At 46.6% G+C, this 16265-nt stretch overlaps 1 protein-coding gene across 1 annotated transcript in view; it reads left to right on the plus strand.

Moving 5' to 3' along the window:
- Positions 1-16265, plus strand: part of XYLT1 (xylosyltransferase 1) — a 306713-nt gene that overhangs the window by 73485 nt on the left and 216963 nt on the right. The window contains exon 2 of the mRNA XM_082432554.1: positions 14032-14070. Within this exon, the coding sequence (XP_082288680.1) occupies positions 14032-14070 (39 nt within the window). The remainder of the gene's footprint in view (positions 1-14031; positions 14071-16265) is intronic.

Here is a 16265-nt window from a genome sequence, read left to right on the forward strand (position 1 = left end):
TGAGAAAAGAGCACTTACTATCCTGAATAGGTCCTACAGTTATGCCAGACAGGTCACGCGTGTGAGTGAGGGGCCCCCACCCCCGCCCCCGTGCAGGAAAGCGTAGAAATCAAAGGGGATCATTGTAGACGCTGGGTCAGCCGAGCAGCAGTGAGCACAGTGGTCATCTCCTGGGGGCTGACTATCAGCTTGCTGGGGGATCTCAGGCTCTTTCCTGACCTTGGCACAGGGTCTGGCCAATTTGGCTTTCTGGGTGTAGAATGGGTCGTTTCAGAAACAAAGCCATTGAGACCGAGTCGAGGAGAGTACTCTATTCACCGCTGAAAGGAGCTCATTGTACAGAATCGGTGGGCCCCACTGGATCCCCTTCCTCTGGCCTCCTCCTCCTCCCTTTCCCCCAGCTGGGGCTTTGTCTGCGGGCCCCGCAGGATGCTCTAGGCCAGGCTGTGCTTTCTTCCCATTTTCCTGTCTCGGCAGCTTTGGGGCTGCCCTGTACAGAAGAAGAGCTGGGCTCGGAGGCCCCGCGCACGTTGTTGGCTCTTTGGGCCAGCTCTGTTGTCGTGGGTGATGGGAGCGCTTCCTTGCAGGAGAGCTGGGAACAAACAGCCAGTTCACAGGCAGCTGCACGCGGCGGCCGTGCAGGAAGCAAGAAAACAGTGGGCGCTAATAACCTCTTCCTGTTCTGCACTCTGCACTGAAGCCTCCCCGCCCGCCACCCGCTGTGCCTGATGCCCACCGCCCCCCGGAAAAGTCAAGACCATTGAGCTCCAGGTAGAGGCTCGTAAATGAATGAACTGTAGTGCTCAGCTTACTTGTGCATTATTAGAGCTTTCCTCTTTCTTCTCTCAGGTCCCGGCATCCTGAACTTTTCTTTGGTGGGATCTGGGGTGAGCCTGGAGTCATGTAGAATAAGTTGTCCAGTGGATAAAATGGTACTGTCCTTTGGTGGGAGAAATAAAGTATGGTAGTTAAGAGGTGGGAGGTCACAAACTCAGATGCTTCTGGGGCCAGCCCAGGTGGGCGGGGTAGGGGCTGTAGCCAAGAGGAGGGTGTGTACCCATCTTCAGGGGGTAGCAGCAGTGGTTAAGAACCCGCCTGCCAGTGCAGGGGACAGGGGTTCAAGCCCTGGCCCGGGAAGATCCCACGTGCCGCGGAGCAACTAAGCCCATGCACCACAACTACTGAGCCCGCACTCTAAAGCCCACGAGCCACAACTACTGAAGCCCACGTGCCACAACTACTGAAGCCCGCGTGCCTAGAGCCCGTGCTCTGCAATAAGAGAAGCCACCGCAATGAGAAGCCCGTGCACCACAACAAAGAGTAACCCCCACTTACCGCAACTAGAGAAAGCCCGCACGCAGCAACGAAGACCCAACGCAGCCAAAAATAAAAAATTAATTAATTAAAAAAAAAAAAGGTAGCAGCTGCTCAGCTCCAGCTGCAGCCATGCCAGCCTGCATACCCACTTGGCTGGATCTTCTGACATTTAAGAAAAGCCAGAAATCTGGGTATTGTGAAATCACCCAATTTTTAAATGTTGGCAACTAGTTTTTTTTTAAACGATATTGTGCACTGTGTAGGTCAAACCATACCACATCCACGTATTTTGGTTACTTTATTTTTTTAACTTAGAAGATATGAATGTTAAATGGGCCTGGCTCTGGCTTTTGAGCAAGTCTTTCTGAGCCTCTCTAAATTAGGAATACTACAGGAAATCCATAGTCTGGAAACAGAGGTAAATATATAACGTCATCAGGAGCATCTCCCAATAGTAAGAGCATAAAATAAAATCATCTGTGTTTCCAGACTCTATGGCGTCCTGTAGTAGCCACCCCGTGAGGGTGAAATAAGGATTTACTGAAATAATGCATAGAAATTGCTAAACAGGGTGCTTCATAAAGACTTAAATGAAAGCTATCCTAATGGCCATTGTCATCCATCCCGTCATCTTCCTCCTCATTACCATCATGAGCATTAAGAAATACAGGAAAAGGCTGGGGAGGCAGGAAGGGGGCACTCAATCCCTCCAGGTCCCACCCCTTTGAAACCTCCTGACATTGAACCTGACTCTCACTGTAGGAAGCCTCTGCCCATCTGTCTCCTGTAGGCCCACCTGTCAGCCATCTCCCTTCCAGCCCGGGAAGGAGGCTCCCCTGTTCCGAGGCACAGCCTGGAGCGGGCGATGCGCCCCCTGTACCCGCTGTAGAGCTCTCCACCCCATCACCATGTGCCCACATCCTGGGATCCATTTTCCCCCAGTTTGAATCAGCAGTTCTGTGTGCGCCTCTTGGAAACATTCCAGACATAAAGCACTGCTGAATCACGGTTTTCCCAGAGCTGGGATATACTATCTTTTGAACAAAAGATGTCCTAGTTAGAGGCTCTGGTGAGGAGCTGAAGAAGAGGAAATGAAGAAAAGGGGTGGGGTGGGGGCAAGGACACACGTAGACATTTATTTTGGCAAAAAAGGATGAACCCAGGATTTTCTATCAAGAAACTTGGATTCTAGACTGGGTTTTGCTATAAATGGTGTGTGGCCGTTAGGAAATCCACTTCCCATTTTGGATCTCATATGCCTCACCAGAAAATGATGGGTTTGATTCAGGTCAGGGCAAGAAATGTGTTTCATCTCACTGGAAAGCAGGAAATCTACTGGTAGTGTCTGCTCATAGAGCCGTGTTGAAAATTTGAGGCCAAGTCATTGCTGAGTAATATCCACCTTGGGCATCCTATAGAGAAGCTGCTGCTCACCTACCCTACATCTCTAAGCATCTTTCCAGCATTCACAGTCTTAGATTCTGGGGCTCAAATCTTTAAACTAGATCCCCGTGGAACAGAAAACCCACTGAGCAGTCCCAGGAGCTGTAGAACAGAGCATAGTGTTTTTGGAACTCTGGACAGTGTCTACAGGACACCTGACAGCATTGGTTCCAGTTGGGCCACATGCCATCTTGGCAACCACAGCAAATGGGTGCCAAATTGGTAGGTGCCGCGTGGCCTGTGCCTGGGAAAAGGTAATTGTTGGGCTGAGCTGGAGATGCGGCTTGTGTTCTGAGCTTCAGGAAGGCTTGTGTACAGGCAGAGCCCAGATGGCCAGCCTCAGAAGGATCTAGAGCCCTGGACGGTCTACCAGAACCTCTTGTCCTGCATTTCCCAGTTTCTTCTCGGTGTGTGGCAGGCATGCCTTCTTTCTGGTCTGAAATGCCTTCAAGCTGTGAAAAACAGAACACTATAAAGTGACAGTAATTGTCCTCCAAGAGGAACTAACATTTGTGGCTTGCCTACTCAACACCAGGACTGAGCAAGGCTCTGATACACCATCTCAGTCAGTCTTTACAGTGACTGTCGAGATGGTTATTATTATTGTTATTATTATTATTATCATTATTATAAGTTAAATAATTAGCTGAAGATCCACAACAAGGAAACGGGAAGATCGGTATTTCCTAATACCATGTGATCCAATTCCCTGCTCCATAAGGCTTCCTAGTGCCAGCAACTCACAAAACTATGAACTGTGGTTTAGTGATTACGATTTACCGTGTGGTTGTCCCACTGGAAAACAGTGTAATTTAGTGGTCCAAAAGCGCAGCCTCAGGAATTAGGCTGTCCTGGTCCAAATCCTGTCTCTGCCACTTAGTAATGAATGCCTTTGAGCAAATTACTTTCCCTCTGAGCCTCACTTACACCATCTGTAAATTGGGGCTATTAATATCTACTAATAATACCGATTAATAATCTAAGAGTTGTTGTGAGGTTTTAATGAGATAGTCTTACAACCCACTTAAAATAATGTCTTGTGTTCAATATGAGCCCAGTGTTAGCTGCTATTCTGATTATTGTCATTATTGATCAGCCGTGTGACCCTAGGATAACTGCATGATTAAGGGGGAGGTGACAGTACAGTTGTTTGCCAGGCAGCAGCCATACAGCCAGGAGCTTTGCTTTCTGGCAGAAATACATGTCCAGTGTCTCAGGTAGGTGTATTCAAAACGTTGTAGTTCTGAGAACTGTAATTCTGTGTACTTTGTAAAGAATTACAAAACCTCTGTAGGCACACACAGAACAAAGTGTTATATATGATGGTTTAGATTTTTGGTAACCGTCTGTGCTCAAAGATACACACTGAGCTGAGAAACACGAAAATCACTGCCGTATTTCCATGAGTCTGTGGTTTCTCCTATCTTCCCAGGCTGAGGATGGTCAACTACCAACTCCAAGGGCTGGAGCTTCATTTTGAGGGTCTGTTGCTCATTTCTGGGGTCTGGACTAAAAAATGTGGAGGGAATGCAGAAGAGCAAAGAGGGCTCTAAACTTTTAAAACCTTTAAGACAAAAGAGAGACAGACAGAGCGAGGAAATTCTCCCCCATTTTAAGGTGCTAACCACATCTGTCACCGTCTCTCTGAAGCAGTGAGAGTCCCCTTGCCCTCATTGTGGGGTTTCTGCTTTCTCCCCTGAGTCCTATTTGAAGGTGAGTTTGCATTTTCTAACAAGGTGAGTCTGTGTGGTGCTGGCCAGCTTCACATTCCAAGTGCAGCCTTTCTCAGAGAACAAGGGCAGTCTGTGTCCTTGGCATTTCTCCCTGGTCTCCCAGTGCCGCCTGCCATGCACGTGCCCCGCCTTCATCTCAGGAGCCACGGCCGTGCGAGATAAGCTCACTGTGACATCCCACAGGGACGTCTAGACAGAAAGCCCCATTGTGTGAACACCCTGATGGCCGTGACCAGATCTCGAGAAGGAGTCGAGAAGGGGTCACACACCCCTTGGGAGGGAATGGTGGAGGGAGGAGGGTTGATGACAGGGTTTCTGGGGCAGGAGGGATACCGTCACCATTTAAGTGGGGAGAAAAGAAGGGGTGGAAGCCACCCTGCTAGAGACTGAATGTGTGTGTCCCCCCAAAATTCATATGTTGAAATTCTAACTCCCAATGGCATGGTATTAGGAGGTGGGGCCTTTGGGAGGTGATTAGGTCATGAGGGAAGAGCCCCCATGAAAGGGATTAGTGCCCTTATAAAAGAGACCCCAAAAAGCTTCCTCGAATCTTCTACCATGTGAGGTCACAGCAAAAAGACAGCTATGTGTGAATCAGGAAGCTCTCACCAGACACCAGATCTGCCAGCACCTTAACCTTGGACTCTCAGACTCCAGAACTGTGCGAAATATATTTCTGTTGTTTATAATCCGCTCAGTCTGTGGTATTCTGTTAGAGAAGCCCGAACGGGCTAAGACACACCCATCATGAAATTTCTTGGGGGCACAGAGCACGAGCACCGAAGTCCTAAGCATGCGTTAGACACTTGGTGGCTGGCTGGCTATCAGAGGTTGGGGTTGTAATAGAAAATTTTGATTTTTCACTGACTGTCCTTCTCACCTTGGATGCTTTCAGTCTTGTATTATTCGGGGTATAATCAGGGGTTCTCAGATTTCGGCCTGCGTAAGACTTCCCCAAGAGCATCTAATAAAAATGCAGATTCTTTGGATCCTTACCCAGAGATGCTGATTCAGTAAGTTCACGCTATTAGAAACACCAGGATATTGGGTAAGGGACCAGTTTCTGGCAGTTTACAAACCTGAGCACTGGTCCAGGCTCCATCCCTTATCAAATCTGTGTTTTGGAGCAAACTGTCCTGCCAGAGCGTCAGTTATCTGATCTGAAAAATGGAGAGTATGAGACTTCCCTTGGCAGAGTTGCAAGTAGTTCACATGCTTGGCACAAAGTAAGCATTCAGAACGAAGTAGGTAAATTTACCCGTTTCACGGCTGTCCAGTTACCTGCAATAACTCTCAGTTCAGAAGAACTGTGGTTGAGTAGGGTCGGGTATGGAGGGATATGTCTTAGCCTTCATAAGCCTGGAAGAAGACAACAAAGGGAAGGTTATCTTTGAGCTTTTAACCCAGGGACCAGACAGTTAAAATAGCGAGTTTTATTTAATGTTCACAACAACCCGTGATGTCAGTGGTATCCTGTTTTCAAGGCAGGAGGTGATTGTGTATCTGGGTTCCTGTGAGACAGTCCAGGTTTACACCTGTTAATCTGGTGTAATTGTTATCAGTGCTCCTTTTCACTTACAGAAGTTGCCAGACAATACACTTTATGCTTTACTGTCTTGCAGTAGCTCTGTAGGAGAATACAGACCCACCTGTTTACATTGTATAAATGAGAAAGGTAAAGCTCACAGAAACTATGGACGTCACTAGTCTAAGTGGTTGTTACTTGCTGATTCGCCAACCCCAGCCAGTACTTGGGAACACGATTATATTTGGAGACAGGACCTTTAAAAAAAGTGATTCAGTTAAAATGAGGCCTTTAGGGGGGCCCTAATCCAGTCTGACTGGTGTCCTTGTAAGACGAGGAAATTTGGGCACACAGAGACACATAGAGGCTCATGCACAGAGGAAAGAGACCACGTGAGGACACAGTGAGAAGGTGGCCATCTGCAAGCTGAGAAAAGAGGCCTCAGAAGAAAACAACCCTGCTGGCATCTTGATCTTGGACTTCTAGCTCCCAGAATTGTGAGAAGATAAGTTTCTCTTGTGTAAGCCACATAGCCTGTGGTATTTTGTTACGGCAGCCTGAGCAGACTAAAACAGTGGTTATGCGTGATTTGAATCCAGAGCTGACCCCAAACCTGCACTTTTTTCCCATGAATGAACCTTCTTTGCCCCATGCCAGGCTGCAGTACAAGTGACCTTATCCATTTAGGTCCCTGGCCTGACATCCAAACTCAGCTTCCACTGGGTGGTCTCCAGTGAGCCAGTTTCTCCAGCAGACAAGGGTGCTGAGTTTTTGATCCCATGAAGAGCTCATTGCATTTCCCAAGGCACCTGGTGTTTGACAGTGACCAGAATAAGGTCCAGTCTCTGGATGGTGGAAGCTTCCTCCTTCTATCGCGAAGCAGAGGGCTCCGGGGAGAGCACCACCCAGCCTTCTGCGGTGTTGTCCTGGGTGTGTCTGTGCTGAGGCTGTACTATAGGGGCCCATTGTCTATCTGCTGCCTTGATGGGCCTCAGGGGGAAACTGGCTCAGAAAGCTTGAATCACAGGATTGTCTCACCTGTACAACCGAAGTCATCACTCAACACGCAAGAGCAAACGCTATCTTATGATATCATCAAAGCCAAGGAGGAGAACGCCCCTTCCATTGACTAAGGCTTACGCAGGTCTCAGCATAACCAGGAAAGCCAGAAATGTTTGATGCATGCCTGGAATGAAAATGAACAAATTCTCCCTCCTCTCTGCTTTCTTTATGAAAGCTTAATTGCTTGTTAAAATTAGGGCTTTGGCCCTGATGGGCTCGAAAGTATTTGAGCCAGACTTCCTGGTCTTACGAGCAAGACTCGAGGTGCAGACGAGTTTCATTTCTCCAGGAGCTGTAATCAGGCTCTTGCCTCTTTTTTAAACAGCTTTGGGATGGAAGGGCACACAGGGTCCCTTTAAACTCATATTTGTCTCCCTCAGGGTACCTGCCAGGCATAGTGCTAGCTGCTGAGTTGGAACACGGTAAACATTTGTGGACGGGTTTGGCTGACTCTGCATGGTTCCTGCCGTGGCACAGTGACTGCATTTTGTTCTTAGTCACGACACATGTACTGATTTCTATCAACTATGTCCACTACCTTTTTTAAAAAATACAGATACTAAAAAAGGATTCCAGTAGTTGTTAAGGTGATACCTTTCATTTGCCGTATTCTTCCTTTAGATAGACATTATCTAGGTTGCAGGATTACATTGTCTAAGGTGGGACTATATTCTCAGATAGAGCTGGTGTAAAATAGTGGAGCACAGGTTTCTTGAGTGCGGGGCGCTGGGATTGAATCCAGGCTTCAACACTATCTGTGTAACCTTGGACAGGTTATTCAATCTCTATGGTCATCAGTTTCCCCATCTCTATAATGGGAGTAATGGTAGTACCTACCATAAAGTTGTTACAGTGGTAAATGGAATGATGCATGTATAGAGGTTAAGCCAGTTCCTGGAACATGGTAAGAACTTAAAAAATTATTAGCCATTACTTAACAAGTAACTTGGTAAGTTACTAGTTACTACTAGTATTCATGACTGTTCTGAACTGTGGTCAAGTAATATGCCCATGGGATAAAGTTTAGAAAAAACCAAATAAACCAAAAGAATGAAAAATGTCTTTATCTCAGGGCAAGGGCACTCTGAGTGATGATTTCCATTAATGTGGTTGTAATGGCATCTAAATAAATTCAGAAGGACTGGTATATTTAGCAAAGAGGGCTGAAGGCTAAGTCATAAGTAGTACAAGATCCTGATGGTCGAGTAGTTTCTTTGCTTGGTGTAATGTACATCTTGCATGGAGCCTGGCACGTAGTAGGTCCTCAATAAATGATAGCTATCAGTTTGGTTATTTCTGGTTCCTGGGATGTATTTGCAGACTTAGGGAGAGTATGCATCATTTCGTTTCCAAGGCTGGACTGTTTGTACAATACGTTTTGGTTCTATCAAGGTCAATCTTTGGAGAGTGTATCTGCCACAGTGGTGCAGTATGACAAATCAACCTGAAACGCAATGACTGGAAACAACAAGCATATATTTTCTCCATGTGTGAAGGTTGGCTAGGGGTTGGCTGATCTAGGCTGTGCTTAGCTTCGAGCTGCAGATTGGATCGGGTCTGCCCCGACTGTCTCTCATCCTCCTTGGACCAGCAGGCTACCTGGGGCACATTCTTCTTGTGCTGATGGCAAAAGCACAAGAGGTCACGCTCAATCACGCAAGCACATTTCAAGCTTCTACTGTGTCGTAACTGCTAATGGGCAAGCCCAAGTTCAAGGGATGAGGAAGCATGCTCGGCAAAGAAATGCAAAATCACAGGACCAGAGGGTGTGGATCTAGGGAGTGGTGAAAACGAGGGCCACTTATTCAACCTACCCAGTTCCCCACTTGACTTCCTCCATCTAGTCATTGCAGTAGATGATATGAAAGGGCTTTCCTTGCTTTAGGTGGTTCCCTGGTTCCCGGTCCCCACATTAAGATTCTAAAAGCACTCCACTGTAGCATCCGAGCACGTTGCAAATTCCCCTTTGGTCTCTGGGAGCCTTTCCTCTGACAGACAGGAGTTTACTCTACTGTAAACCAAAGAGTCCCAATTTAGACAGACAGGATGGATTAGGCAGACAGCATCATTGACCTGCTTCCACTTCGTTAGCCTTTCCAATTAAGGAGGATGTTACTGAAAGACCTCACAGAGGTACCGCCATACCTTGAATCCTCTGGACTGAGCCTCTGTAGGGAGAGTCTTATATTTCAAAGGTGCACAGAGGAGGGGAACACAGTTTTGTTGGCAAGTGAATCCCAAGTGTCAATGACATGGCCATTTGTGAGTTACTTTGTCTTCTTCTTGGTTAGGTAATTAACATGCTAAATAGATAGCATTTTTGCTTTTGTTTTTCAGAAGCTTTTTAATGAATATTAGTCCCCTGACCCTGAGCCCAGAGGGTCTCCATCTCGGTCGGAACACCAAATAAAGACTTGGTGCGACACTGTATCCAAGGATCAGGCTGTGGGTTTTGTCAGCACAGTTGTCAGAGGTTCCCTGTGGTTTCCCAGGAGGGTCTTTTCCAGTGGAGTTGTTCATAGGGGTTCAGGATGGCATTCTCCCCTCTCCACCCCACCCCACCCAGTGGGATTCTGAGCAGTGAAGAGTAATCCCCAAACAATAGCCAAATGGGCTGTGAAGTACAGCTTAATTAATCTGGGCACGCACCCAACACCCTGTGCAATGCTTTGCAAGGACCTGGCTTTAAAAATGAGGCTAATGTCTGAGTGTGAGAAGCAGCTTCTTCTCTTCTAGTCAAAATCTGGATGGTGGGATCTGAATAAAGAGAGGGACAGACAGACACACGGAGACTGACTCTGAGTTGAAGCACAGACTTGCCTGCTCTCACTCACTGAACAGCACGGTGGGATCTGACCCACACTGCCCGGCACAGACCAGGATGATGGCCTTGCCTCCTGACAGCTAGAATGGGCCCTGCCCAGCATGCTTGCCTGACACAGGGAAACTGGGAGTACAGGGTCCACTCTCCCCGCATACGAGTGATACAGGAGCTGGCTGGGGGGCTTCGTGAGGGATGCTAAAATAATGAACCTCACTTGAAAAAAAAGTGGTTCAGTGAAGGTTCTCCCCCGTCATAGTTGCCACTGCTCTCCTCTCGAGAAGGAGCTAGTAAGGGTTTGAAGACAGAGGGCTGCAGTATTTCTCTTAAGACTTCTCCAAGTTCCTTTATGGGCCAAGGCTGCAACGTGGGGGAGAAAATGCCCCTCAGCCTCTTCCTGAGTACGAGGAATATTCAGTGCCAAGGTGGAATGTGAAAATTAGAGTGAGACGTTCTCTTGGCAACAATGTTTGAGCTGCACCGTTGGAGAAGTGCTGGGAATTAGAACTGGAATCGGGAGAGAGGATTCCTTCGTCTTGTAGGAAAAGTCAGTACAGACCAGAATGCAAAATGATCCTGGGGTCAGGCCTCCGGCGCTCATCACAATTAGGTACCAAAGAGAAGTGAGCAAGAAAGTGAGTGACAGTTTACCTAGGGTAGGGGTTTAAGATGTTCCAATTTCTCTACACTTCCTTTTTTTAAAATTGTGGAAAGGACACTTCACATGATATCTACCCTCTGGGCAAAATTTTCAGTGTACAATATAGTTTGTTAACTCTAGGCTCTGTGTCGAACAGCAGCTCTCTGGAGCTTATTCATCTAGTGTGAACAAAACTTTGTACCCGATAAATAGCACCTCCCCATTTCCCTCTCCCTCCAGCCCCTGCCAACCACCCTTCTACTCTCTGCTTCTATGAGAATTAATTTTAGGTTCCTCATATAAGTGGAATCATGAAATCTGTACTCTCATGTTTATGGCAGCCAAATTCGTAATAGCCAAAACATGGAAAGAACCTACATGTCCATTGACAAGTGAATGGATAAAGAAAATAACGTTGTATGTATATGCACAGAGGAATATTATTCAGCCTTCGAACAAGAAGGAAGTCCTGCCATTTGTGACAACATGGATGAACCTTGAGGACATCATGCTAAGTAAAATCAGCTGTTCACAGACAAACAAATAGGGTGCGATTCCTACATCTCCTTCTTGTTCACAGCAGAGGCCAGCGGGCTGGGGCTAATTTGCATGGCTTCCTCGAAGCCTGTGTTGGAAAATCTGCTCGGATAAAGCAAAGCTTCCAATTGAGTTTGCACTGAGGGGCCGTAAAATCACGCCCATTCTCTGTAAGAGGCAGCTTGAGGTTACTTTCCCAGAATCAGGAATCCAAGATGATGCAGCTCAGAGCTGACCTAGTCCAGACAAAAATAGCCTTTATGTGCCGAGCTTCCTGTTTTCTTTGGAATCCACTTGCTGAAAACCATTACGTCCTCCCCAGCTGCCCCTTCCTCCTCCGTACCCACCCTGCCCCCCACCCAAGCGTTCACGTTTAATGACCCGAGGCATTACCACCAAGCATTTCCAGTCAATTGGCTTTTTTTTTTTTTTTTTTTTTTTTTTTTTTTTTTTTTTTTTTTTTTTTTTTTTTTGTATTTATTTGTTTTTAATATAAGTTTGAAAATATTTATTTTTGGTAATGGCTGTGTTTAACTAGTAGCTTGCAGAATTCCTAAAGATTTAATTTTTGACAGTATGTGCTTGTATGAGTTGGATTCATCACACTGCTGCCCCTGGAGTGGTCCCATGCATAATCTACACAGCCTTATGTGACTGATTTGTTAATTGATTTAATGCAATCGACTTAATATATTCATCATTATGCCCTTGGCTTTTATGGAGGATTGCTATAAGAAAGACCATACAAATGATGTCTATGCATTGGCTATAAGATTACATCAAAACTTTGATATTTTACTCCAATGTTTTAAGTTTGTCTTATTGAATTGGTTACTTTCTTATTTACCAGACCAGAATAGTATCCTGTTCCCTCTTTGTTTTATCTGCCTTGAAACTCACAGGTAAATTGTACATTTGATCATAATAACTGTTAGTGCAGGCCAATAACATTTCATTTAAAAAAAAAAATCTTACGTTCAAATTTTAAGAGATATATATATATGTATATATACGTATGTACATATACATACATATATACATATAATACATATACAGACCTTCATTCATACATATAGATGGGATCAATAGCAGAATAACTGAGGCAGAAGAAAGGATAAGTGACCTGGAAGATAAAATGGTGGAAATAACTACTGCAGAGCAGGATAAAGAAAAAAGAATGAAAAGAACTGAGGACAGTCTCAGAGACCTCTGGGACAACATTAAACGTGCCAACATTCGAATTATAGGGGTCCCAGAAGAAGAAGAGAAAAAGAAAGGGACTGAGAAGATATTTGAAGAGATTATAGTTGAAAACTTCCCTAATATGGGACAGGAAATAGTTAATCAAGTCCTGGAAGCACAGAGAGTCCCATACAGGATAAACCCAAGGAGAAACACACCAAGACACATATTAATCAAACTGTCAAAAATTAAATATAAGGAAAACATATTAAAGGCAGCAAGGGAAAAAAAACAAATAACACACAAGGGAATCCCCATAAGGTTAACATCTGATCTTTCAGCAGAAACTCTGCAAGCCAGAAGGGAGTGGCAGGATATACTTAAAGTGATGAAGGAGAAAAACCTGCAACCAAGATTACACTACCCAGCAAGGATCTCATTCAGATTCGATGGAGAAATTAAAACCTTTACAGACAAGCAAAAGCTGAGAGAGTTCAGCACCACCAAACCAGCTTTACAACAAATGCTAAAGGAACTTCTTTAGGCAAGAAACACAAGAGAAGGAAAACACCTACAATAACAAACCCAAAACATTTAAGAAAATGGGAATAGGAACATACATATCGATAATTACCTTGAATGTAAATGGATTAAATGCTCCCACCAAAAGACACAGGCTGGCTGAATGGATACAAAAACAAGACCCATATGTATGCTGTCTACAAGAGACCCACTTCAGACCTAGAGACACATATAGACTGAAAGTGAGGGGATGGAAAAAGATATTTCATGCAAATGGAAATCAAAAGAAAGCTGGAGTAGCAATTCTCATATCAGACAAAATAGACTTTAAAATAAAGACTATTACAAGAGACAAAGAAGGACACTATATAATGATCAAGGGATCGATACAAGAGGAAGCTATAACAATTGTAAATATTTATGCACCCAACATAGGAGCACCTCAATACATAAGGCAAATACTAACAGCCATAAAAGGGGAAATCGACAGCAACACAATCATAGTAGGGGACTTTAACACCCCACTCTCACCAATGGACAGATCATCCAAAATGAAAATAAATAAGGAAACACAAGCTTTAAATGATACATTAAACAAGATGGACTTAATTGATATTTATAGGACATTCCATCCAAAAACAACAGAATACACATTTTTCTCAAGTGCTCATGGAACATTCTCCAGGATAGATCAATTGGCTTTTGTAGCGAGTGAATGAATGGGACTTTCTCTGGCCTTCTCTCGGCTGAAAGGAGTCTTCCCCAGCCCATTGGAATGTGCCACACAGACCAGGAATTAAGCTCTTCTTTTCCTCTCAGTCCTTCCCTCATTCTTTCCAAGATCAGACACAAAGTGGCGGCCTTGCCCCTAATGGGGATTTTATATTCTTTCAGGTTTATTTCTAATCCTCTTACGGACCCATCTTCTCCTTCACATCAATGATTTGAACACGCTTTGAGATACTCGGCGAGGGGCCTTTGTTTCTTGTTTCTTTACGCTGACACTTCATGGTTGTGCACGATCTCCACGCGGGTGTCCCTGTATCCCCCTAATGAAAGATTACAGCCTCCTTCATCCTGTGGGTGGGGGAGGAGGTGTGGTGGGGGGAGATTGGGCCGGGCTATCCTCCTGTCACGTGGAATGGGGGCGACAGAGGGGGGCCAGCTTCCCTGCGGGGTTGCTTGATGCCGGGGCAGTAGGTTACACTTCTCCCACCGCTCACGTGTGTTTTCTCCTCTTTTCCCACAGGCCGCACAACCAAGCCCTGTGATCACCCTGGAGGCCCAGGTGAGTACCTTCCCGTGGTGTTTGTCACTTTCTCTGCACTGATGTCCCCGGACCAGCTCTCCAGGGGGCGTTCGTGCATCCTCTTGGCTCCAGGACTCAGAAAGGCTGGACGGACACATAAGGCCACCCTCCTGCCCGGTTGGGATATGTGCGTGCACCCACATGTGTACACACACCAGCTGATTGTGCATGAGCGTGTGTGCACGCATGCACGTACCCAGGTTCTGAAAGCACCATGGGAAGAACCAGACCTGTTTCTTTTGAGTTTTCTTCTGCCCTTTGCTTCCGCCCAGCAGTCACGAGGAGGTGAATGCAAGGGGAGAGGGAAGGGAGAGAGGAGGCATGCAGTGGGGGATGGCTGCCCTTTCATGCCTTGGGTTTGGAGAACTTTCTCCCCGGGCAGTTAGTTGTGTGCTTGTGTCTGCTTGCGCGATGGGCCATTCTGAGGAATGTGAATCACGGTGGCATTTCTGTGCGGGGGGGCAGGTGACCAGTGGGCCTTGTAAGGAGGGAATGGCCCTTACTGTCCACTTTCTGTGTTCCGGGGAGCTAGGACAGCGGGGCAGCTGTGAGCCCAGCAGACCCGGGTAGAGCCCCAGAGCTGTGTCTTCGGGCCCTGAGGGGTCACTGAACCGCTTGGCCTCCGTCTCCCCGTCTGGAATATTATTACCACAGGGATAGTGCCTGCCCTGCAGGGCTGTGGTGAGGAGGAAAGCACAGGGTGTCTGTGACGTCATCAGTATGTGCTAAGTGCTTGTGAGTGTTAGCTTTTTTTTTTTTTTTAACATCTTTATTGGAGTATAATTGCTTTACAGTGGTGTGTTAGTTTCTGCTGTTTAACAAGAATGTTAGCTTTTTAAACCAGTAGCACGGTGCTTTTCCGGCGGGACTTGAAGGGGGTGTATCTTTGGATGGATGGTTTCCTTAGCTCTGTGGGTTGGTCAGACAGTAAACAGGGAAGCCAGGGTGGATGCCAGCAGCACCCCACAGCTGACAGCGTGTCAGACAGGCGAACGTGGCTGAGCTTCTCGGGGCCCCTCGGTGACTCCTGCGCACCCTGGGACCAGCTGCACCCTACTCTTCACCCTCGTCACGGGCACCTCTGCCCTGCCTTCCCCACGGGAATGAGGCACAAGCCCACCCCGCTCCTCCTTCCTTCATCAGAAAGGCCGGACATTGGGAGGAAAGTGGATTCTCAGGGTTTCTTTGGGCTCTTCTGGCCTCTCACTACCCACCCCCGCTCTCCCCACACACGCTTACTTACGTCGGCTTCAGGGGTGACCAGACAACAAAGCTGGCAGGAAGGAGCAGCGGGTGGGACTTTGAGGGGATAAACGCCCGGTTTTTAGTCCCTGTTTGGCCATCCTCTACCCTGGTTTTTGCCAGACTTCGGCCGGTCACCTGTCACCCCGGCCACGTTGGGCAAATGTGAATTGTACCTGTGCCAAGTCACCTAGAAATACATTCTCCCTGAAATGAACATATTTTACTTTCAGAAGTAGATTTACCCTAAGCTAATGATCCCCGATCAGGGGTATCTTTGAGCCCCAGAGGACTCGTGGCAATGTCTGAAGACATTTTTGGTTATCTCACCTTGGCGGGCTGGGAGGGAGGGGGGTTTACTACGGACATCTAATAGGTAGAGACCAGAGAGGCTGCTGAATATCCTACAAGGCACAGGATGCCCCCACAGGAAGAATTACCATGCCTGAAATGGCAGTAGGGCCAGGGTTGAGAAATGCTGTCTCAAGGAATAATATTGGTGAAATCACAAGTTTGATGTGCCAGTTACATTGTGTTGCAAAACATTGAATGTTAAATTAATACAGTTGAAAATCTCCTTTGGGTGCCCTCTAAAATCACTGCAACGTCCTCTCAGAGGTATGTGTGCCACACTTTGGGAAACGTGTCTCTCCCCACGTATTTTGAGAGAACGTCCAGGGTGGGTTTTTGAAATGCTGGCCCTTCTCTTCTTTATCAGTCTGTCCCCAGAAGGAAAAGTTACTAGACTCAGGGAAACCCCTGGGCACATAGTCTGCACCCAGAATCCTGGAAGCCAAATCTGAGGTGGAGTGGCTGCAGCCTGGATGGTTCTGGATGGTTCTGTCCTTGGCCCTGCTGCATCTCTCACCCCACCAGCCCTTCAAAAGCTCCATGGGAAAGAAGTCACATGCCCTGGCTCTGGGGTGTGACAG

Source organism: Balaenoptera physalus (genome assembly GCF_965194825.1).
Source record: "Balaenoptera physalus genome assembly, chromosome: 16".
In the NCBI taxonomy this organism is placed as follows: domain Eukaryota; kingdom Metazoa; phylum Chordata; class Mammalia; order Artiodactyla; family Balaenopteridae; genus Balaenoptera; species Balaenoptera physalus.